The following is a 23,740-nucleotide window of genomic DNA, read 5'->3' on the forward strand; positions in this document are numbered from 1 at the left end:
TTTACTAATAGCATTTTAGCATAATAAAAAGGTAACTGCATCAAGCTGATTTTTCAGATCTCAGTTGACGTTTATCTTGCTTTTTAAAATAAATTGTTATCATTCTAAACCCACAATAATACAGAATATTTACCTCCTGATTAAACGGACCTGTTTCAAAACATCCCTGACAGCATATGGCAAGTGGCTTCCTCAAAAGCTGGTAGGGGCAGGGAGGTTCACAAAAAACAGAACCATGAAGTAATCATTGTAATGAGCAGGGGTTCAGAATTACCAGCCTGCAATACAGGGAGTAGTTTGTCCTCAGAGGAGCATACAAGAGCTGAAGAGCTGCTTCTGGAAGTGGGTGTCGTGTCTTTGTTGTCCCTTGGTGAAGTGCTGCTGTATTGTCACCAATGGTGCACTTTCTGGCCATCTCCAGGACCCAGGAATGGGAGGTTGGGTTTGGTTTTTCTTGAAAGGGTATTTGGCTTTGCCAAAGAAGTGGTGGTCAGTGAGGAGTTTTTCCTGCCCCTCTGTTCACCACAGCTGTGCAGGATGTGGTGTCACCAGTCTGGCCCACAGCTGGTAGGCTGAGGTAAAGTGCTGCCTCCTGAATTGAGCCTTGGATGGGAGTGTGGAGAGGTAAAAAGGGTTGGCTGTAATTTCATTACAAAACCTGGATTCCTGTTCTTTAATTCACATTCTGTTGCATTTTGGTGTTTAACTTGTAATTTCCAGTTTCAGGCATAATATATTAGGGGTCAAAGCAAAGAGAAATCTAAAGCTCTAAAAATACTGACTAAACCACATCCTCATGAAAAGCTGTTTCTGTTAGTCACAGAAACCCACTTGTGGTTGTCAAGTGTCCCTTGAACTCATTCCTGTTAATCTGGTGAAGGCTGCATTCACTGCGGTGCTTCTGAGGTGCTGATACCATTCCTGCTGAGGAACCATCTCACTTGCTAAGTGGCTTCTAGAGAACAGAGAACCCACACAGAATCTGAATCTGTTGGCCAGAAATTAAAAGATTACAAGATTTTTTTATATAAATGGAATACCTGGATACTTTGGAAGTGGCATGCCAGTGAAGTTGTTGATAACTGCAGCACTTGTCTGTTTCCTCACTGCCTTTTCAGGGAACCAAGAGTCTTATTTTCCACCGACAGTTTCTCCTTTAATTATTATTATTAACTTGCAATCACTGCAATCCTGTTTTCATTAAATTAATTTATTCTTTGAAAATTTGTTCATGAGAATTTACTTAGCTAATTTTGTGACACAGTAATTACTGATTAACATTGACAAGAATTAAAGTAAACCTTCACATGTTGAGTCTGATCTTGTAAATCAGTGGGACAAGAGACTTGACACTAGTCATATAAAAATAAATGCAGATAGTTGATTTCTTCTCAACCTGTAACAAATAATGGAAATTCGGTTTAACATAGGAATGATGCTCAAAAGAATTATCTACCTAGAAATGTAAAGCATTTAAGCTCTTCTCCAGGTGAGCGCTCACAGGTAGTTTGGAAATGTGGGATTGAGCCTTTAAGAATTACATACTCATGCCAATTGGTTAAAATTTTTTAAACATTTTTATTACTGACTGGGGAATGTGTATTTGTGTAACAAGTTGGTAGTTTGGAGATTGATTGATTGATTGAGGGTTTTTTCCCCCTAAAATACCTACTTGGGCTTCCTTTCTGCTTTCCTTCCAGCTGGCCAGCTCAGCCAGTCAGCACATTACGCTCTGCAGCTGCCCTACAACGTGCTGGGCTTGGGCCGCAGCGCCAATTTCCTCGACCACTTGTACGTTGGCATCCCTCGTCCCTTAGGAGAAAAGGTTGGTTGACATTTAAGATTGTCAAGCTAATATTTATGGTGCTACCTTTCCTAAGAGACTTCCGATGGGAATACTGCTGGGACACTTTTTTTTTTTCATTTTCTGAAGTAAGAATATGAAAGAAGTAAGTTTGCATACAGAAAGGTTTGTCCAAAAGAACCAGTTTGCCCAGTTTTTTGGGGGGTGTATAAGCTCTGAAGCCAAAATAAAACCAAAAGAAGACTGTCTGTAAATGTTAGCACAGGTATGTAGTGCTTGTTTGTAGGGTAAATGGGTATTAGGTGTGAGGGTCCAGTTATTCTGGACTGCAGTAGCTGTAGGGCTTTCCCGAGGTCGCCCTGGCCAGGCTGGGACTCACGCAATCCCTTCTGCCTTGGTGATAAAACCATGGTCAGTGTCATGGGAGGGGGAGGTTACTGTGATTCTCTATTCTTCGCGTGAAACATAAAAGAGGGGTCCTCACCATTTTCAGTCTTTAAAGATCTGATGGTACCACTTTGAAAAGTGAGGTACTCAAATTGGCCAAATTCTGATTTAGGTAATTGCTTTGCCTGCCTCCTTTGTAGAATCAGTTCTTTTCTTCTTTCCCTGTTATGTTGTTGCTTTGTACTTTTAAAGCAGATGCTGTGTTTCATGTCAGCAATAGTTATTCTGCTTTATAATTTTGGGGGGTGGGTTTTAAAGCATTTTGGAGCTTTCAGAATAACAGCTTTATAAAAAGATAAGGGATTAATCACATATATTTAAAATTTTAAAAAAACCTTACAACTCTTTTATTTCTCCTTTTGTATGTTTCAACAAAGAATTTCTTTGCTTTTAGGTATGTTGGTTTGTTAAGAATTGACACAGCCTTTGTTTTTCTTTCAGTCCATAAGAAAACAAGAATGGACAGCTATCATACCAAACTCCCAGCTTATAGTCATTCCCTATCCTCACAATGTTCCTCGAAGGTAATGTCATCATTTGCATTTGCACTTCCCAAAATTACATTGATACACAGTTTACATTAGGCATTATGTGTAGGTTTAGAAATAGTTATTTGTATAGAAAGTTACTGAAGAACATGGGCAGGGGGTCAGTTCTGAGCTGGAGCTGAGAATGCTGCTGAGGTATTTACACAGCCTCTCAGATGGTGCCCGTAAACAATCAAAACCTATTACCAGCTCAGACAAACAATCAAAAAGTATTACCAGCTCCACTCCTGTAAATAATAACATACTTGCTAGATTTAACAACATCCTCAGTGACAAATTACAAGCATGGTAATGATTGAATTAAGCATTTTTGTTTCACCAAACATGCAATTTCAGTCTGGTTCCATAGAAAAGCTTTGCTTCAGCCCTTCTGAATGCAGTAGCTGTTGCTACAGGAATGAATGTTTTCCTTTAAGGGAAGGTGAATGGGTTGGTTGCACGAGAGCTTGAACACAGAATCCACTTTGCAATTAAAATGTTTCTCCCAGAAAGAGAGCACGTTTCTCTTTTTGCTTTTAGAGAAAACATTAGTCAAATATTCCAGCTGCGTTTTGCCGCTTGATCTACCAGTGAGGTCAGTTGCATTTATCATGCAGAAATGATTCTGACATCAGTTCAGCAGTTAATTTTACTATAGAACAAATAACAGTGGAGAAGTGATGTGCTGCTTGAGTTGCTAATTAACAACCACAGAAATAACATCTGCCAGATGAAAATTAACAGTCTTACAGTAAGTTACAGTCTTGAGGTATTTAAAGGTATGTGCTATGCAAAACAATTTCTGTTATTGTATCTTTAAAATATTTTTACTTTCGTATAAAGTGGGTTTGTGGACCTTGTAGAATAACAGAGGATGGAATCCCCAGAAGAAATAAGATTTCATAATAAAAGTTTTTGGTTTGTTTTTTTTTTTAATATAGGTAAGTGTTTTTCTGAGAGGCCTCAACACAGAACCTGCTGCTGACAGCTTTCCCATTAAAGGAAACCTGTAGTACAAAAAGGGGATTCCTTGGGCCTCAGAACCCCACATGATTTGAGGGATGTTTTCCAGGAGCCCTAAAGTGCTTAATTTTGTTGATCTTCAGCCATAATCAACTGGTTTTGTTGTCTGGAACTGCAGTTGTCCCTGTAAACTTCAGACAAAGAGAACTGGACCCATGAGCCTGTCCAAGAGGAGCTTCTTATGTGGAGGAAAAATCTTTCAGGCTTACTTCCTCCTGCTGCTCCACGGCCCCAGGCCCCAGGCACTCCTGTGAAAGGTTTCCTTACGCATTTTACTTCGGCCGAGGCAAGGGCAGAAAATAAATCTCCTAATGAGGAAAAAACTCATTCCCTGAGGATATCCGTAGCATTCATGAAAAGTTAAACAGAGATTGTACTTAGACATGGTATTACTCAAAAATAATTATATTGAGCCATATATTTCCAAGTAAACATCATTAAGCTTCAGTCTCTAAGTAGAGCTGCTCGTTTCTGTAGACCGAGTTGTCACCTGTCTTACCCTAACAGGTTCTTTTCATCTTTGTAAGTTAAATCTGTTTTCTGCTTCTTAATGAAGGGTATTAATGTTTCCTTGGATTTTCTTCTTTTGTGTAGCTGGAGTGCCAAGCTGTATTTGACCCCAAGTAACATTGTACTGCTAACAGCTATAGCCTTAATTGGTGTCTGCGTTTTCATCCTGGCAATAATTGGCATATTACACTGGCAAGAAAAGGTAAGCTAATTTACTAGAATATTTTCTATGTATTTTCTATACTATTTAACACTCCCTAATATTTTAAAGACCTGTACATTGGGTTTTTTTTTTTTACTATTTTTTACAGTATAGTAATTTCTGACACAGACTGAATTAAGTCCCAAAAGGTGTTATTATTAATTAAATATTTACTACACGTTTAAAAATTGGCATTATTTTTATTTAAGCTCTGAGACACTTAAGCTTGTCCATGTTGCTCTTCATTTCCTTTTTTTTTTTCCCATTAAGCTGTTATTTTCAACTTAAATGAGACATCCTTGTTTCATATCTAAGCTTTCCATTTTGCAGTTTTAAGGAGAACTGTTTTGGGAAATGGAACATAAACTCCTTTACTTACCTTGAGTTCCACTGGTAATCTAAAAATAAGGAGAAAGTCTTTTTTGTGTATCTCTCTCTACTGGTTGCACTGACATTAGCATTCAGGAATGTATAGGGAGTCAATCGTGCATATTGGCTGCTTTGCTCTGTGGGTCTGAATTATACATGCAGGGTATAGAAATCCATTGATTTGAAGAAGCATTTTGAAAGGGGCCTTTCATGTCACAAAAGAAATACATTCCCATTTTTCTTAACTATGCTCAGTTCACAATCATACCCAACTGGCAGAGTTGCCAATAAATGTTACTGCATACCCAAACCATAATCTTAGCTGTCAGATAAAATTACTGCACATTCTGGCATGGTAGCACTGTTTGTTATTTTGTGCTCGTGGAAATAAAATGACCTTGTTAAACATTCAGATAAGCTTTGTGCATGCTTCATATTTAAATGTTACTTGTCTGTCAGTCTTCACCCTTCAAAATGTTAAATACAGTCTCCAACTAATAATAAAACTGGGAATAAGACACACAAAGGAAAGAAATACAAAGTTTATGATGGCTGTCGTTAGCATGTTCTGCTGTACCAAGAAAGCATTGCTTACTGGTAGCTCAGGGCTGGGCACTGCCTGGGTTTAATTCTCTCTCCAACATATCTTCAGCAGACAAGAGTAGCAGTAAAGGTACTTGGACTTTGAGTTGGGGAAGGATTAACTATGTCTAATTCTGTCTGGAGAAATGGAGATTTAATGGCAACATTCTGAACAGTTTTTATACAGCAATTCAAGCATTGTAGTGTAAGGAAGGACTCAGCCCAGAGTGAATGCTTTTAGAGCTGTTTTAAGGCCCAGGTGTGTGAATGAAGTGGTGTATTGGTTATACTGTAAATTCATTTCCAACTCTGCAGCACAAAGTAGGCACAAATATATGGACAAATTGTGTGTATTTTCAGACCACTGTATAAACATGCATTAATTCCTATATTTCTCTGATGCATTTTTACCTTCCCAGTTTTTAGAAGTGGTTGAGATACTGAACCAATAAGAATGTTCAACCAAGGCTGTATTGTGCATCACTGACATGTGTAAAGTTAAACTCCAAAGTTCTTTGTTTCTAAGCTTGTTCTTAGTTTACTGTCTCTCAGCAATTCTCTCATAAAAATACTGTCCTGGCTAAATGCCACTTTCCCTTGCAGATATCTGGAGTACGTGTAACAAAGAAAGGAAGGGGAAATGAACTGGCACTTAAAATATTTTCTTTCCCCCAGCGGATGAATGTGTCTGTAAGATGCAGTGTTTTATTCAGCAGTTTAAATAAACCCTGTACTCTGACCTCTGCAGATAAGTAGTAACAGGAGCCCTTGGTGTACAGTAGTTCTTATACACTCATCTGCCAGTTAAGTATTGGAGTACTGAAATAACTGTAGGATTTAGGGGTAGGTGTTGGTCTGTCTTGCCTTAGAAATTTTGAATGCATTGAAGAAAAAAAAGCTTTGAAATCTCAGTTACTAGATTTTAGTTTTGATACATCAGATGAAAGAGAAATTGAAGAATTGACACCATTCTCCGTCTTACAACAAATAACACCTTGCTACATTTGCTACAGCCATCATTAGTCCTTATTCTCATTCTTGATAACTTGCTTTGGGGTCGTGAGGCCGGTTTTGGAAACACTGCACAGTGATGGAATACTGCTAGAGAGGGTTTGCTGGATCCAGCAGAGTATATCAGTTACTGTCAAATTTGAAGCAGTAATTTTTTCAGGAAGCATACAAGAAATGGAGTAGAAATTGTTTTCTAAGTGAGATGATGAAATTTTGCGGAATGTGACAAGCATTTCAGTGTAGGAAAGAGTGTGCCACTCCCCCCTTCCCACCCCTTTTTTGACATCCAGAAAACTACTGACACTGATAAAGTCCCTGCCAAAAAAGCCAGACTGATATATCTTAAACCTCACTGACAGCTCCGCTGCTGCTACAAAATGCAGTAAAATCCATATTTAATCCAATGGAGTTGCTATCACACATAAACATTGTGTAATGAGGAAATCTTTGGCCTTGAGCCAAAGCAGATGACGAGCTCTCATGGCAGAAGACGGGCACCGATTTCTGCCACAATTGTGTATTTTTATCAACTGAGACAAAAATGTGAATGCTCACACAGCACCTACTGGAGAGGCTTCTCTTCATTTTACTCCTTAAAAAAACAAAAAAGAAAGAAAGAAGTTGGGTCTATGCAAGCTAAAAAGCATTTCAGTCTGCTTTGCCAAATTCTCTCATGCTGAGATTTACACATACTGTCTGTCATGACAAAAGCACTGTTTTCTTTAGAAGTTTGCACTGTGTGTTCAAGAATCCTTGAAGAAATGCTTCCATCCTCTGTTAAGTGCTTTAGCACACAAGAGGAGACATGTGGGAGAGGACATGTTTTTACACATGACATGGATTATAGGTACAATTCAAATATGCTTCTTTTTTCCCAGCACCACCCAATTCACTCTATCAGCAGGTCAATGTGTGTTCTGCATAAATAAGCACGGAAATGCATCCTACTTCACATTTTCATAATACAAACAAAAAACACAGAATGTTTGTCACATACTTGGTGCTGTTAATTGTTGGTTGAACTGCCATCTTGCTCTAAAGTTGTATTTAACAGAATGTTTGTTAAATGAGATTCTTTGTACATGTAACATAAATTACATTTACAGTTAGTCCAAAGTAATTTCATCTTATATCTATAATGCAGACAAAATGCATACCAGGAAACAGTCTTCAGATTTGAATTATTCCTTCTGAAAAGCATTATTAGAAACAACAGAAAATAATGGGTCATAAATACTAAAACAGTGGAGCATTAACAGCAGAAGCTAATTTTGTGTAGATTATTGCTATTTCAAGCTGATATCATTTAAAAGTTAATTGTTGGGGCTTTTACTAAGCTTTTTTGCCTTTTGTCAAATGGCTTGAAAAAAATCAACCATTCTCTGACACTTGATGGCTCATTTCTGTACAGTATTGCTCTAGATTCCACAACGTGTTTTTTTATTATTATTTTTCAGAAAGCAGATGACAGAGAGAAGCGACAGGAGGCTCATCGGTTCCATTTTGATGCTATGTGACATGCCTTAATATTTATGAAGGAGCTGCTACTCATTTGCTTAATTGAAAGACTAAATTCTGATTTTTTAAATTATTACCATGAAAATACTGTTGGTGTGTTATTTGTAAATGTTGCATTATCTGGTATTTATTTGGAAAGTATTAAAATTAGACCTGAATGTCTCACAAGGCCTTTCAGTTAAGAGACTGTATATAATAGAATTTGGCCTTTATTTAACAGAACTGTAAATTTATTTTTCTTAGTAAAGGGATCAAGTTGCATGTATCATTGTTTATGTACCAATTCTTTAGTAATATTTGATAGAAAGAATCTGTGTAAATTAAGTGTAGCATTTCAGCAAGCAGAATACCTTGTACCACTTGAATTGGTCTTGTCCTTTATTCATTCCTGCAAAACAACCTGGTTTCTGAAAATTAAACTTGTGCAATTTCTCAGATGACTTAATCGTTAGTTATTTTGATCATATTAAATGGTGCTTCACCTAAAGTATTCTGTATTTTTCTTTGTTTAAATCTATATGTGCAATAGTTAAAGAACTTAGGAAGTAGGGAACCAAAAGTAACCTGCAGTGTAATGCTAGTTCAGTCATCCTGGGATAAATGCAGTATTTATGTGTGCTAGTTCTAGGGAGAAGACAACGCATTAAAAAATTAAAATCATAAAAATGTATCAGCATTACATAAACTGCTTTTATAATTAAACTATAACCACGTTTATTTTAGAAAGGAACAAAGTCATTATGAAAGTAACTATTTTTTTAACATAAGAAAGGTATGGGATTTTTTATTTTGTTTTGTTTTTCAAGATGTTAAAAGAAACATTTTTGAGTAGAGATTGAGAATTGACACCCTAAAATATATTGCTAGGTGATGAGATATACAAAGATTAAATTAAGAGTGTAATAGGACACTCAGAATAATCAATGCACATTTTCTATGTACACTGCTATGCCCAAATTTCGTAAGGCTGTAATAATGACAGAAGACGAGTCGCTCAACTTCAAGTATTTTAAGTGGTGATGAAGTTACAGTTGCTCAGGGATCCTGGAAGAATCTCTGAGAATAATCATGCTTTTATTTTACATGAGTTTACATGATTAATTTTGCATTTACATCAGTTACTTTGCATTTCTTACACCGTTTGATAAACTAGAACATCCTTTCTCAACAAACTGAAAGTGTTGGTGTTCAAGGCACTCACATGTGCTGTGGGTCCCTGCTCAGGTGTGGCACTTGCCTGGAATGCTCCCTCTGCCTGGCAGTGCAGCCCCAGACAAGAGGGAGCAGGTCCAAAGCTGGGCTAGTGGTGCCCACCCTGAGTACCAGTCAGACACTGGGTTACCATGGCAATGCTGAACACTGACCCATTCATACAGCAGCACCAAGCCAAAAGGCAGAGCAGCAGTGTCCTGAGCTCTGAAGTTTCACTGGGTATTTCCAATATGCACTGATCAGATGCCAGCAGAGGAGACTCTCATATCACATTACTGTTATTATTCAGGACAGAGTATTTCCTTAATGCACACCTTCAATTTTTCTCATGAAAAGGTAAGTTGTTTTTTTCTTAGGTAAATACTTAATGCTTTTGGACTTTTTAAACCACATTGATAGAATTGGTTCCCACCAGCAAAAGAAAGAACAATTTCATGATTAGGAGGATGCACAGTTCAGTACATTTTCCTGTCTTTTTCAGATGGTTGGAGAATAATGCTAAATGCATAATGCACTGTGGCAGCAAAGTTGTCTGTAGCCCTCTATCACAATATAATACACATAGATTAGCTTCCTTATGTTTTTTGAAAAAGCAATTAGGAATAAAATAACCTCATGCTGACATTTAAGCTGTTGTACGAAACAATGAACTTGGTATCTTTTGCTCTGAGGTATTTTGCATGCTCAGTAATGCATCATTGCATCGCTATATACAATATAATAAAGTTTACCCCAGGTTCTAAGTACTTGTAGCATGGCTCACACAGTCTATGCATACTGTTTTGAATTAAGGCATTAAATATTGTAAAACCTGATGTCAGAGGTTTCATGTTGTACTTTGCTTCTCTCTTCTATAAGCATTAAACATATGTTTGGGAAGGTTATTGCCCTTCTACCAGGAAGTTTAAGAAAGCAGCATCAATTAGAAAGTTGTAGTTCCAGGTGATTGTCACAGTAACTGAGAAGTGAGAAATAGTTCGAGCTACATAAATTTTCAAACTGCAGCCACTCTAACACAGCCCTGGTGTGAAATGCTATTGGAAGCTTCCTCGGTGTGAAATTTCACCTATATAAAAATACTGTTGACAGGCCAACTGACAGATGGCTGTTGAAATACCATCTTTCTTTGTTCTCATTTTCCATGAGAAGCTTTAAGACTGAATCTTCCTACCAGATTTATCATTAATGCACTATAATCCCCCAACAAAAGAACCAACTTTTGTGCTGCAGATTAACAGGCATGTTCTATATAGTATGATATTCCTCCTGTGCTGAGGCCATCCTGCTTAACAGACAGAGACATTAAAAACATTTACTACAGTTAATTTAGAAGTAATCACTACACATGCACCAAGTCAATTCAGGACTTCTATAGAATCACAGAATGGTTTCGGTTGGAAAGAACTTTAAAGATCATTCAGTTCCAACCCCCCTGCCATGGGCAAGGACACCTTCCACTCTCCCAGGTTGCTCCAAGCCCTGTCCAGCCTGGCCTTGAACACTTCCAGGGATGAGGCATCCACAGCTTCTCTGGGAACCTGTGCCAGGGTCTCCCCACACCCTCAAAGGGAAGAATTTATTCCTAACACCTAATCTAAACCTCCTCACTGCCAGTGTGAAGCCATTCCCCCTTGTCCTGTCATTCCATCCCTTGTATATGTTTCTTTGTAGGCTCCTTTCATGCGGTGGAAGGCCACAGTTAGGTCACCCCAAAGCCTTCTCTTCTCCAGGCTGAACAATCCCAATTCTCTCAGCCTTTCCTGCCAGCAGAGCTGCTCCATCCCTCTGATCATCCTGGAGCCTCCTCTGGCCTGGCTCCAGCAGCTCCAGGTCCTTCCTGTGCTGGCCCCAGGGCTGGGGCAGCTCTGCAGGTGGGGTCTCACCTGTGCGGAGCAGAGGGACAGAATCCCCACTCCTTACTGCCCCCCCCCACCCCAGTCCTTCTCTGCAGGTTTGCTCTTGACCTATTGATCCCCAGCCTGTACCAATATTTGATATTCATACCTGGATACCAATGTATTGTAATTGATATATATAACTTTCAAATCAATGACACCAAAATAGAGCAGGAGAAGTCAATCCATAAGCTTCTGCTATATTATAATCAACAGTGTAAAAGCATTAGCTGTCTCTGTTTTGAAGGTATTAATAACCAAAATATTTTTTTTTAATTTAGACAATAAAATTATTCTTAAAATAATCTCATACTTTGCAAATATTTAGTACCCATTCTAAAGGGATGGGGAAATGCTTTTTCAAAGAAGTATGTTTAGAAATCAAGAGCAGTAGAGGAGTAAAACATTGCTATGCTGCTTTAGTAACCCTACTATCCATTCTGGGGACAGGATCTAGTTGCTGAGGCACTGGTAATATTGGCCTCCCTGTCACTTGGAAAATAATCAGCCACACAGCACTATTTTTATAATTAATTCCTGACTTCAGTGAAAAATGTGATCCCATCTATGATACAATCCATAACATTATAACCTAATTTTGAAATTAATGAATTTTTCAACATATGCCAAAAAAGTTTGTAGGTATATTCTAACAGATCTAATTACATTGCCTAGCAAATAGAGAAGTGCACTGTAAGCTTTCTGAAGGCTATCAGTTTTCTTCCTGACTATTCAAAAGTTTGCAGTGTTCATTACTCAGTAGTAAATAACAAAGCCAACTGTACATACTTATGTATGATTATGTATTACATATTGTAATACAATTACAATTGTATTATAATACAATACTGAGGCACTTGCACCTTCTATAATTTTCTAATTAGAAATAATATAATGAAATTAGGATTTCTCAAAAGCACCTAAATTGTACTGACAAAACCAAGTACCAGAACAGTTAAAACATAACTCCTCATCCCCTTTCATAGTTATTCACTGTTGATGTCTACATTTTTGCAACCTCTTTTAAAAATAACGTCCAAATAGCTGTTGGTCTAAGGCTGTTTGTGTTGTGTTTGTGTTGTACAGTTTGCTACTCAAGAGCAGAAAATATTTTAGGTAACATTAAAGTTAAAACTTCTCACAGAACAGCAAATCAAAGGAAGTTTTAAGAAGGAGGCAAACCCAGTTCTAATCATACAAATGTAAGCCTTTAGCAGCAGCAGAGCACTGTTGTAACTGACTCATTCATCAGCTGCTCAGGCAGGTGTTTACCTCCATCAGAATAAGTCCCACTGCCTTCCTTGAGCTACTGCTATTCAAAAATAATCATGAGGACTCGATAGAGCATCAGAACAATACACAGCTGGCTGTCCAAAAGCTGTCTTCAACCTTTCTTGGCTTCCAAACTCAAGTTTAATTAAGTCAAGCTTACTGCCAGTTTGACCCGGTGGCAAAGCGTTTATTCCTCCCTGGAAACCTACACTCCGCAGGCTCATGAGACGGGAACTGAAAGCATCTTCAGACCTGTCACCAGTGAAAGCACACCTGTAACGAGAACTCCAGCAAAACAAAGCAACAGGGATGTCCACAGGAGAAATGTCTCTGAAAACAGCAGTAAAGAGTGGCAAAGTGTGCCCCAAATCTACAAATTGGTGCTACTCCCTGCCTCTCCTGCACTGACAGCTTGACACAGCCCTGGAAAGAGAACAGGATGGAAAAGCTGCTCATTTCCCCAAGTGTGTAATAGCTCTGTTCAGCCTTCTAATGGACAAACCAGAAGTTCAGCTCTTCAGTTAAATTGACTGTAGCGGATTGTGTCTTTGCAATTGCTACTCAAACTTGTACTGAGCACACGGCATTTTTTCTCCTGTCTCTTTGGTGAGAGACAATTGACCACAAATAGTTCTCTTGGATGCAAATTCAGCCTGACATCTGAGAATCGGGCCGGTTCTCATTTCTTATATCATCACAAGTAATAAAAATATCCAAGTCAAATTTTGCCATCAGCTATGCTGTGCATTCCAAAAAATAGAAAAAAAAAGCAGGCAACCCCCTGTTTCCTAACAATCTGCACAACAGCACAGTGAGATTTTAATTATGTACTTGCAGAGAGGATAAAAAATTGTGGATGATGCCCAGATACAGTAGTCTTTGATTTTTTTTTTTGCATTACTACAGTAAACATTTTTGTTAGTAAAGAAAATAATGCCAAGTAGATACACCTATTGAGGACTTCTTTATGTATAGGAGTTTTCACTACAGAATTTAACATTTCATCACACCACTATAAATACATGGTTAAGAGAGGAACAGAGGAATCGCTTTATCCACTGCTGGAATGTAGCAGCTATTTCACAATTCATGGAAAAACTACGCTTTGAGGAGGACTGTATCATCTCTATTTGAAATTGAAAGGACAATTCAAGTAAGTAGAATAATATAATTATGTAACTTGGGATTTTGCCAGACCATCAAGCTTAATACTTCATGAAGCTTCTTGCAACACTGAAATGGATCTTTAATACCCAGTAAAGCTCAGAACCTTTGCTGCGAGGTCTCGCCGGGGGTCCGGGAGGAGCTGCCGTCCCCCGCCCCGCAGCGCCGCGGGGCCCCGCGCCCGCTCCCTCCCGCTGCTCTCCGCTGCCTTCTCCATTTAATTCGCCCTCACTGACAATCACACTGACTTGAAGCGCCTGAAATATTTAACAGATAATCTGAAGCAAGAGAACGACCTTTTCTAACAGGATAGGCTGACCTTTGAACATTGTAGAAAGAATTTAACATTCAAATACACAGCACTAAACCACAAGGAAATCAGAGCTTCACCTGGCACGCTCGTGTTAGACACTACTGAGCTGCTCTACTCCTTAAGCAGACGGACTCGCAAGTGGCAATTACGCATATAATTTACAGCTTGCAAAATCTGTTGGGTCTAGCGAGTGGGTTGGTTCCAAATTGCTGCCACAAAGTGCCTGCGCTCGGACAGCGGAGTTCCGCGTGGGGCACGTGGAGGTGCAGCCGTGCACGTCTGCGCAGGACCTGAATGAAGTGGAGACCGCGACCTCTTCCTCCGTCCTGGGAGCGGGGCCGAGGCAGCTCCCGGACACAGCAGCACCGCGGCAGTTCCTGCGGGCCCGGGCCGGGGGCGCCCGGACGGCTTCTGCCCTTTGCGCAAAGCTTTGCAACATGCACAGGTCTAAACATCTCCTAGTGTTTCAATACTTCTGGAGCCTGAGCGAAGGATCTCAGCCTCGCCTGATCGGCAGTTCCAGGGAGGAAACATCCTGTAGGAAATGCCCGGCGATTCTTCAACCCGTGTTGCCTATGGGAAATTTGAAAGCATCTCTAAGGGACTACTACTGTGTTGCTATCATTTTACACGTAACCTATGGGCACTACGCCCTTCCGCGGCCATGCCCCCGGCTGTCCGGCACAGCCGCGGCTCTCGTCCTCACGCACCTCCCTCGGCAGCTCGGAGGGGTCTGTCAGGACGGGACTTCCCGCGGCGGGATCTGCTGGCCGGGGTCTCTCCCTCCCTGCCCTTCCCCCGACATCGCCACCTGCCTCCACCTCAGGCCCTTTCCCTAAGTAACATCTCCCCTCACAAGCTAACACGATGTGATGGATAACCAGAGGGACAGGAGCCAGGGCAGGCAGCAGGCTAAGTGCGCCTTTTTATTAACTTCTTGTAAAGTAATAGCTCCATTTTAGCTGTCACTCCTGTCAAACAACAGCCGCACACTAGCTGTGATGGGCTCTTCCCGGCGCCGGAGCTGCAGGGAGCACACTGCAGCCAGGCAGGCAGATGGGCACGCCGCACTGCCGGAGCCGCGCGGGCTGCCTGCAACCAGCGAGGGGGCGAAGGGGAGCAAAAGAAGACCAAGGCAAGCACCGGGTCCCTTTTACCCCATCGGGACCCACTCAGATGCCAAACAAAGCCGGGCAGCCGGGATTCAGGCTTATCCGAGCTACCGTGTCCTGGAGAGGGGCCGCATGGCTCGCCCCCTCCGCCGCGGGGAACGCTCTCCGGGCGGCCAGCACCGCGCAAGGGAAAACCCCGGCAGACGGGGGGCAGGATGGGCCTGTGGCGTGAGGCACGGCGGGGCACCGAGGTGGGGCGCTTCAACGGGGCCAGCCCCGGCTCCCCGTGGGGACGGGGTGAGGACAGCTGCTGCCCCAGCGCCATCGCCCCCGCCTCGGTGCGCGGCCGAGCGGGAGGAGCACAGCGGCCCCGCCGGCTGCGGCTGTGGCTGCTTGCGGGGCTCCGTCGGGGGCGGGCACATGCGTACAAGCAGCTCATCCAGGCAAACACCCCTCACATCTTAAATGAGCTTCATTTAGCAGCAGCCGCTTCAGTCGGGCTGGGAGCTGCCGGGCTGCGTGTGCAGCACTGCGCGGGGAGTCCCCCGGGGTAGGCCAGCCTCGACGGAGCCCGCCGCGCCCCGCTCTCAATGGGACTGAGCGCGGCGGCGGCTCCGCGCTCGGGCGGCGGAGGCTGAGCGCGCCCCGCGGGGGCGCCGGGCATGGCCGCGGGCGGGCGGGGGCCGAGCCGTAGCCGCGGGCACAGCGCCCTCGCGGGGGGCACCGCCGCGGCCATGGAGCGCCGCTGATCGCCGCCGCCGCCGGGAGACAATGGCCCTGCACAAACTCTGCTCGGTGCTGGAAGGTAGGAGCCGCGGGCGGCACAGCGCCCCGCCGGAGAGGGGACCGCGGTACCCCCGGCGGCGCCTCCCCTTCGGCTGCCCCGTGCTGCCCCCGATGCCCTCCCAGCGCCGGCGGAAACTTCGGTGCGGGGGACGCGGGGACTGTGCAGGGGCGGCCGCCCTGCTGCTGCCGGGGCTACTCCTCCCGGGCAGCTGCCGGCGCCCCGCACCTCCCCATTGCACCGCCCCACGGCCCCGCGTCCCTGCCCAGCGGCTCCCCGGCTGCACTCTGCCCCACGCGAGACACAGCGCTGCGGCGCCGGCTCGGGGCCGCGGGGCGGGCGCTGCCGGAGCCCAGCGCGGGGCCGGGGGCCCGCACCCGTCCCGGGCTGCTCCCGGTCCCGCGAGCGGGCGGCGCAGGCACCTCGGGTTTGGGGGTCCCAGCGGCAGGGACGCCTCGGGTTCGGGGGAGGTCGCAGCCTGCAGAAACGTGGGTCACAGTAGCAGCGACTCTACCCCAGTGCCCCTTATATTCCCGAGACACAGCAACAATATCCTACGCTCGTCTTTTCACAGTAAAAATACTCTTTGCTTTCGGGACTCTGCTGACGAGCTCAACACTGTTCAGCTTATCACACTTGTTATCGGGAACAAGGTTTGGTTTCAGTAAGGTTTTCACAAAATCAGTCACCTGAGTCACAAGCTACACCCTGACCGGTGTTTACCGGTGTTTTTCTTCTTGAGGCTTTTAAATCTTGTTTCTAACTTATTTTTGTTCGGAGGTAAACAACCGAGCAAGGCTCCTCATCCGAGCATTTCTTTGTCTGTGCTATTACTTACACAGCTCGACAATGGGCGAGGGTTTTCTGTTAGAAAATAAAGCTCGATGTGGCACTCAACCTTGTGCCTCAAGAGATTATTTCTAGCATTCTGTATCTTCTTGAGCAATAGCAGACGATGGGGATGCCAGTCTATTTTTTTTATGATTATTATTATTTTAAATTATTCTGTGAGGAGATGTTGGTGTGACTGCATGCATTATTGAAGCCAACAAGGCATTACTGCAGAGTGGAGAACTGTTGTGTATACATTGATGTCTTCCCACAGTATGAAAGTTGTAAAGAAGTCTGGTTTAAATCCAGAATGGTTCCATGTGCCATAAAATCCCATGTTCCTGGCATGAAGGACTTAATGTCCTTAGGATTTCAGTAAATATTTTTCATTTATTAGCATAATAACTGAGAGACAGAAGATAACTTGTTCTAAATAAATGTCTGTCTCTCTCTATATAGTTAACCATCCACTGAGTTTAGACAACATAGGAACATATGGCTTACATGGGGAAGACAAGGCATTTAGATTTTTTTTTCTACTGCCTCTTTTAAGTAACATATCTAAATATCACAAGCCACTATAAAACAACCATAAAATACAACTGATGTATCTACTACTTAAATACTTTATACACATGCAGATTTAATTACATTTCAGAAATAAGGGATTGCTGCAAAATTGACTGTACAGGTTTTCCACTGAACAGACCTATATATTTTTTATAATCACACTAGTGTCCGGGCAAAAAGTCCCTCTACAGGAAGTTTTTTGTATTACTCATAATCCATAAATTGCACAAAGCCATTAGTCAATAAGCTGTTAGTATTCTAAATGCATCCCTTGCCATGACTACAGAAACAACCTTTCATTACTTAGCATCATACACTCCCTTTTATCTCTGCTTCACTTGAAGTCATTACACAGTCCCATTATTACACCTAATCAGAAACAAAAAAGTATATGCCTGTAGATAGACATATAGATTTAGTTCCAGAAGGAAACTGCTGGGAATAAAACGCAAATAAACCCTCCATGTTTTACAAATTGCATCTTAAATTCTGCATGGAAGCTCTACCTACAGTGGCAGTAATTTTTTTTTTCCTCCATACAAATAGCTTTGTGTGCAGAACTGGGGGAGTTCTGCTAAACCATAAACGAAGTACCATGAAGCTCAGTGTATCGTGACAAATCATATTTTATTTAATACTTCTTAGAACAGTTTAGTCTTCTGTTCTTAACAGGGAATACATGTATACATTTCTGTCATCCACAAAGGTTCTATTTTGTGGCTGTGTTACCTCAGGGCAGAAAAGAGCCCATCATACTTTGTGGCAGTTGATATTTCTTATATTCACCTTGTTCAGAACTATTCTTCTGTTCTTCCTCAGCTATTAATAACAAGGGCTGATTTAAATAAACATCTTAATGTAATTATTTCTGTCTCTGTCCATAGTGTTCAGCAAAACTTTTGAAAGTCTCATCCTGAGTCCCATCATCCTGCATGGATTCTTTGCTCTCCTCCAGCTCTCCCAGGCAGCAGTGCTGAGTGGTAGTGCTGGTGGAGCACAACAGCCCTGGGATTGCAGTGGTTGCAGCTTTTGCTCAAGTTGAGTCCAGCCAATGCCCACCTGCTTTCTCAGTGGGGTCTGTAACCTCTCGGAGGCCAAAAGCTTGCTGCATTTGGGCTGTTGGAAGAAAAAGCCTTTTCCTCCTGCCTCCAGTTCCCAGTGACATCTTAAACACATTAGAATCATTCCCTGAGCCTGGCACAGCTTGCAAAATGCAACTGCTCTGCAACAATAAAGCACCATAACCCTCTACTTCATGAGAGAGAAAAGCAGCTGCTTTCATAATAAAGTCATGACCTTGTTCTGCTTAGGAAGTAAATATACCTATTTTGAATTTCCTCATATCTGGTATTCCCCCAAAATGCGTTTGCTAAAAGCTTGTTCCCATGCTTCAGATGTGCTCCCTCTTTCGTTTCCATATGCTGTTATTTGCTTAAAAAAACTGTACAAGCCATCAGTTAAATCCGTCCTGTACATTAGTTTTGGTCTATTTCAGTTAATACATTGGAGTAATTTAAAAAGCCAAAAAGAGAATTCAGAAGAAAGCTTCTGACCCAATAATTCAACAAGCAGCCAGGGCTAGAACAAATTACTGCTACATTCCCAACCTTCCAGTGGACTACAGAATTATTTCCAACTCTGTCAGGTTGCAAGAATGTGGACTACTGTGATTTAACTTTCTGCCATTCTACTCAGGCTCTCCATTTGCATTTTGGCGTGATTTTAACAGTTAATTTCTCACAAACAAGTAGCGTTAGGAAGTAATGCTTCCTTCCCCACAAAAGCTAGAAATTATGGCTGCCTGTTTCCAAAACCAAAAGGTGTAATGATGCTGCAAAAAGCTGAAAACAAGCAGAAAAAAGGTAATTAAAAAATCTCCTAATAGTTTCATAATTTGTTCATTGAAGCCAAAAGCAAAGTACTGACTGTAGAAGCTACAGTGACCCTAAGGAAGGCAGTATCAAGTGAAGTCAGAATATTATTTTTTACTTAATAAGCAGTATCTACTTGCAGCCTTTTCTGCTGCACTGAAAAAAAGTGAAGCCCCAAACTCCTTGCAGTGCTAAGCAGTTCAGCAGAAGTAACTCAAGTAACTGCGGAACAGGTTTCAAAAAATTGCAGTGTTAAAAACAAGGCAAGTATTTGGTGGTGTGTATTACACCTTGCTCTTAATACACATACAAACTTAATATTCAAAATGCAGCACTCTGCAACATAACTTGAAAAACATTAACTCCCTCCCTTTCCTAAGACATAGTTGACCACGACCAGTAAAATTTTTACAGAACAAGTTGGTTACAATTACATTGATATTAATAGCAGATTTCAGTGTATAAATCAGGTATGTGGCTGTAGCCAGTGTACAGAATAACACTGGATTGAAGCTTGGGGAGCCACTGAATTATGTATCCCTATATAATGAAAGAGTTAAGATTTTCAGCATCTTCCTTAAGGTTTAATTCACAGGGAGAGATTAGACAGAAAAAATCACCCCTGAAGTAAAACTTTACAAGCTATTTATCATTTCTGAACCGTCAGAAAGTCACAATTTAGTTCACTGCAGAAATGAAGAGAGCTGCTAATTCCACATACTCTTGTACGTGTAGTTTACATACAAAACAAACCCATCGCTAGGGTCTGGACTGAAGCAAAATTTTAGTGTCTTGGATTCAAGTTGGGGTTCTAGCAATGCAAACAAGCATGCTTCTTTTCTGTCTTATATACTCCAATTTGTTTTTTTAATTAATGAAGCACTTACAGTATAGGACAATTTAAGCCGCTTGCTACATTTAAACAGCTTGCTGCCTCTCTCAGTATATGACCGGCAACTGCCATCTCAAATACCGCAAGATAGGGAGTTGGGGGAGTGTAAATTCTACAACAAAAATCAGCAGGTAACTTTTAATTTAAAAAATCCATATTTCTTTTAGATTACCTTTGTGCTTCACTCAATTTTATGTTACTACAGAGCTGACCCCACTATGCAGCAGGAAAGGATGGCCAATATGTTAACAAATCATTTCACAAAACCTCCTTATTTATCATATGATAAAATTGATGAACACAAAGTTAAGTCTCTTTTTAAGGGACTGAGTGTGAGGAGCTGGGAAAGAAAAAATTGTACATAAGTTTTTGCCAGACATGACAGAAGATAGCAGAAAAGAACTTTTAATATTAATTGCATAACGGACATTCCAGAAAAGATTTCCACTGAAAAACATAGTATATTGCTAATAAATAAGAGAAGATAAAGAAGTCTGGTATAATCAGATCGATTTTTAAGTTGAAAGTATCACTATCCAATTTCTCTAGGAATAAGTTATCTCTGGGAAAGATGTATTCAGAATAGTCATGTGCAGCAGGATCAGCTCTGTCAGCTAGAGGGAAATCATCTGAACTTGAAGTCAGTGTATATATTTTAATAAGGTCTTTGAAACCGCTCATCAATATGGTTTGCACATGCAGGCTTCTCATCAGGCTCTTGCTGCACACAGCTTGGAGATGAGAAAAAAGGCTCTTCCATATAAAAAGGAAAGTTTCTGTTTTAAAAATGAAAGCTATCATTCTTCTGGCAGAAGTTTTGCTGGCAGACACACCCAGGGATGGATTATAAGGAACAGGATGTGGAGCAACTGGTAAAATGAAGCAGCTCACAGCTGCTTATACATTTCTAATAGAGGACAGGATCAGAAATGTTAAATGTTCTGAGCAAACCTAGAGGGGACTCTGTCACAGATCCATCCAAGCATGAATTGTTCTGGAGATGATTTTTATCAAAGGGACGTGGGAGAACTGCACTTCCTGAATCAGTTAACCTGGTTTCTCTGCAGAGATAGAGTCCCAATTTGTTCCTCTGGCAATCTTAAAGAAAGGAATCCCTACTGGAAACAGCTGGAGTGAGATGAAACTGTTATATCTGAGAATAGACCTGAGTGCATTCAGATATCCTGCTGGCAGCTAATGGCTAACAAGATTTGGATCTTAGAATGCGCCAAAGTCACTGTTAATAGCTGGTGAAGCCCACTTCTGCTATCAAGCTTTTGTGAGAAGGATTAAAAATGTGTTGGCAGCTCCACTAGCATGCTCGGGGTTAGACTTAAAACCAGCTAAAATATGTCTTGCCTGATGCACACCTTCATCTCTGTACTTCATTCTGTGGTGATCGTGCTGTATGTTCCAGTATGAGGAAATCACTGGAGCATAAGTTGTAGGCAGCCACCTTAACTGCTCCTTGATACTCATTTTACCTATCTGCAAATGTTCTGTTGAGACCACAGTAGATTAAGGAATGTGTACAGACTATGAACTGTAAAAATGTTTGGGATTCAAAAACTGCTGTTTTCATCCTCAGCAATAGAATTGTTAGCCTAAAATACAGCAGCAACAGATGCAATTCCTTTTGTCAATTAACAAACACAGCGAGTGCTAGGAAGAGAGAGACAAATCTCATTCCTTGAAATTTACAGTTTGTTTCTGAGCTAAAAATGGCTTTAATCCAAAAGCAGTTAATAAGCTTTTTGAAAGAAGAGGAGGTGACCATCCACACAGAATTGCATGACATCCAAAATGTCTGAACACTTTACCTGTCTAAATTGCACAAGTTCTTTACAAGACCACCTATCAGTCAGTCAGTCACTTTGAATTTGTGCAGCAACTAATCCTTGATCAGAGTCCTTAAAAGCAACCAAAACATGTGTAATTTATGTTGGCCAGAGGATAGGATAGGATACGACATCATAAATGTCCCCAGCACATTAATAGCGAATATTAATGTTTAGACACCTGTGAGTAAAAAATGGATATAAAAGCTGAAATACTGTGATGAGCAGTTGCTGAAAGTAATGTTAATTTTAGCACACAGGGCAAATGAGGAGCTAGGTTTAAGAAGAATACACAGAAAAGGAATCATTCCCATAAGGCAAAACAGAGTTTATGATTAGGATCAAGCATTTGTTACTCTAGGCTGTATCTGCCAGAAAGAAGCAGGCATCCTGGCAAGATTTTCCAACATGCATGACCTGTGTGTTGCCAATTACCATCTATCTGGACTATGTGTGTACAAGGTGCTGCCTAATCCAGGGAGCAGAGCACCGAGATCCAATGAATCCTGCTTTAAGCAAAGTGTGTCATCTTTATCCCTAGGATTCTGGCTACCACTATGCTAAGAATGTGTAATACTCTAAATGATTAAGTCTTTATTTTAAAAAATGGTGGAATTTTTCACTGTGTTTCTCAGTTGTGCCTGACTGCTCACCAGTTTGATATTCAGCTTGCCCTGCATGCATAGATCCCCCATTGTCATCGCTGAAGACAGACACTGCTCTCAGAGCCACACAGCAAATCTAGTCTGTTGTCTCTGTGTGAAGATCCCTAGAGCATGCAGAAAGAGCAAAGGAAAGACATATCATAGGGAGCTCAGAGCTGTACTGTATCCCATGAAATCTGAAGAATGTGTTTTGCTAGAAAGTACAAGCAGATGTCAGATTCGCAGCCTGAAGCACTTGTTTTTCTATGCAACATGCTGATTTCTCAGTATTGGGCTGAGCACCCATTTACTGCAAAACTAACTATATTATTCTCGTTTTTAAAGAGAAGTAGGAGCCACACATTTGTGAACCTCTCTATATATACTCCAATGCAGAAATTGACTTTTTTTTTTTAAGCTTAGATTTATTTTAAAAAATTTTTAAAATGCCAACAGAGAGCATCTTGACTCCTGCAAACAATGCAGAGTTTATTACACCAGTTGAGTCTTCTTTTATATTATGCCATAAGCCTACTTCAACAACAGAATAGTAAGAACTTGCACTGTATGTTTAGTGTCTTCACTCTTCAAAATTTATACAGCTGTCTGCAGGCTATGTGATATAAAATATTTCATGCAAAGAAGGGAAGAAAATGAAAAATCCATTCTTTTAAAAACAGAGACAGAAGCTTGCTGCTTTTTCTGTATTCCTAGTTCATGCTCACACAGGTAAAAACTATTAGAGCTTTAAAGGGTAGTACAAAAGTGTGCACCATAATTCATGAAATACAAGTCTGTAGCAAATACCAGATTCATGAATAAAAGAAGCTCCTCAATCTCTGCCTCAGTGTCCATGCTGCTTGATGATAGCTTAATGGTGGCCTCTTCTGCAGGGTACAGATCATGAAGTGGAAGCTCAATGTAAGGTGCAGAAGCACGAACTTTTATTACATTTATTGCTTAAGTATCTCTAAATTCATCAGGTCAGTGTCCCATAGCTCAGTATCCTTTGGTAGAATTCTCACCATACCCCTCCAGTAAAAACAAAACACTCAGCTCTCCCCTTGCATCCCTCTGATATTCAGTGCAGTCCTGCACTGTGTGTGCTGTTGCTTACATCAGCTAGGCGTGTTCAAGTGGCATTTTTATTCACTGCTTCTGTTCCCTGTACCATAATCGAATGTGGAGCTAAGCCTAGACTTATCTTTCATCCACACTGAAGAACAGTCATGTCAGAGAGATCTGTAAGAGACTTTAAAAGAGAAAAAAGGAGCAGAGGAATACTGTGTCCCATTGTAAGTTCAGGGGTGGTAAAAGTATTTGAATTGCAGTTTATTAGAAATAACAAG

General features: G+C 41.3%; 2 protein-coding genes across 2 annotated transcripts in view; both read left to right on the forward strand.

Moving 5' to 3' along the window:
• ITFG1 (integrin alpha FG-GAP repeat containing 1) overlaps positions 1-8,480 on the forward strand; it is a 72,169-nt gene extending 63,689 nt beyond the window's left edge. Inside the window, exons 15-18 of the mRNA XM_069026767.1 lie at positions 1,701-1,825; positions 2,693-2,775; positions 4,396-4,513; positions 7,933-8,480. Coding sequence (XP_068882868.1) covers positions 1,701-1,825; positions 2,693-2,775; positions 4,396-4,513; positions 7,933-7,992 — 386 coding nt within the window. The 3' untranslated portion in view covers positions 7,993-8,480. The remainder of the gene's footprint in view (positions 1-1,700; positions 1,826-2,692; positions 2,776-4,395; positions 4,514-7,932) is intronic.
• Positions 8,481-15,467: 6,987 nt separating this feature from the next.
• The window catches only part of NETO2 (neuropilin and tolloid like 2), a 31,379-nt gene continuing 23,106 nt past the window's right edge, over positions 15,468-23,740 (forward strand). The window contains exon 1 of the mRNA XM_069027109.1: positions 15,468-15,766. Within this exon, the coding sequence (XP_068883210.1) occupies positions 15,733-15,766 (34 nt within the window). The 5' untranslated portion in view covers positions 15,468-15,732. The remainder of the gene's footprint in view (positions 15,767-23,740) is intronic.

Source organism: Aphelocoma coerulescens, chromosome 11 (genome assembly GCF_041296385.1).
Source record: "Aphelocoma coerulescens isolate FSJ_1873_10779 chromosome 11, UR_Acoe_1.0, whole genome shotgun sequence".
Taxonomy (NCBI): domain Eukaryota; kingdom Metazoa; phylum Chordata; class Aves; order Passeriformes; family Corvidae; genus Aphelocoma; species Aphelocoma coerulescens.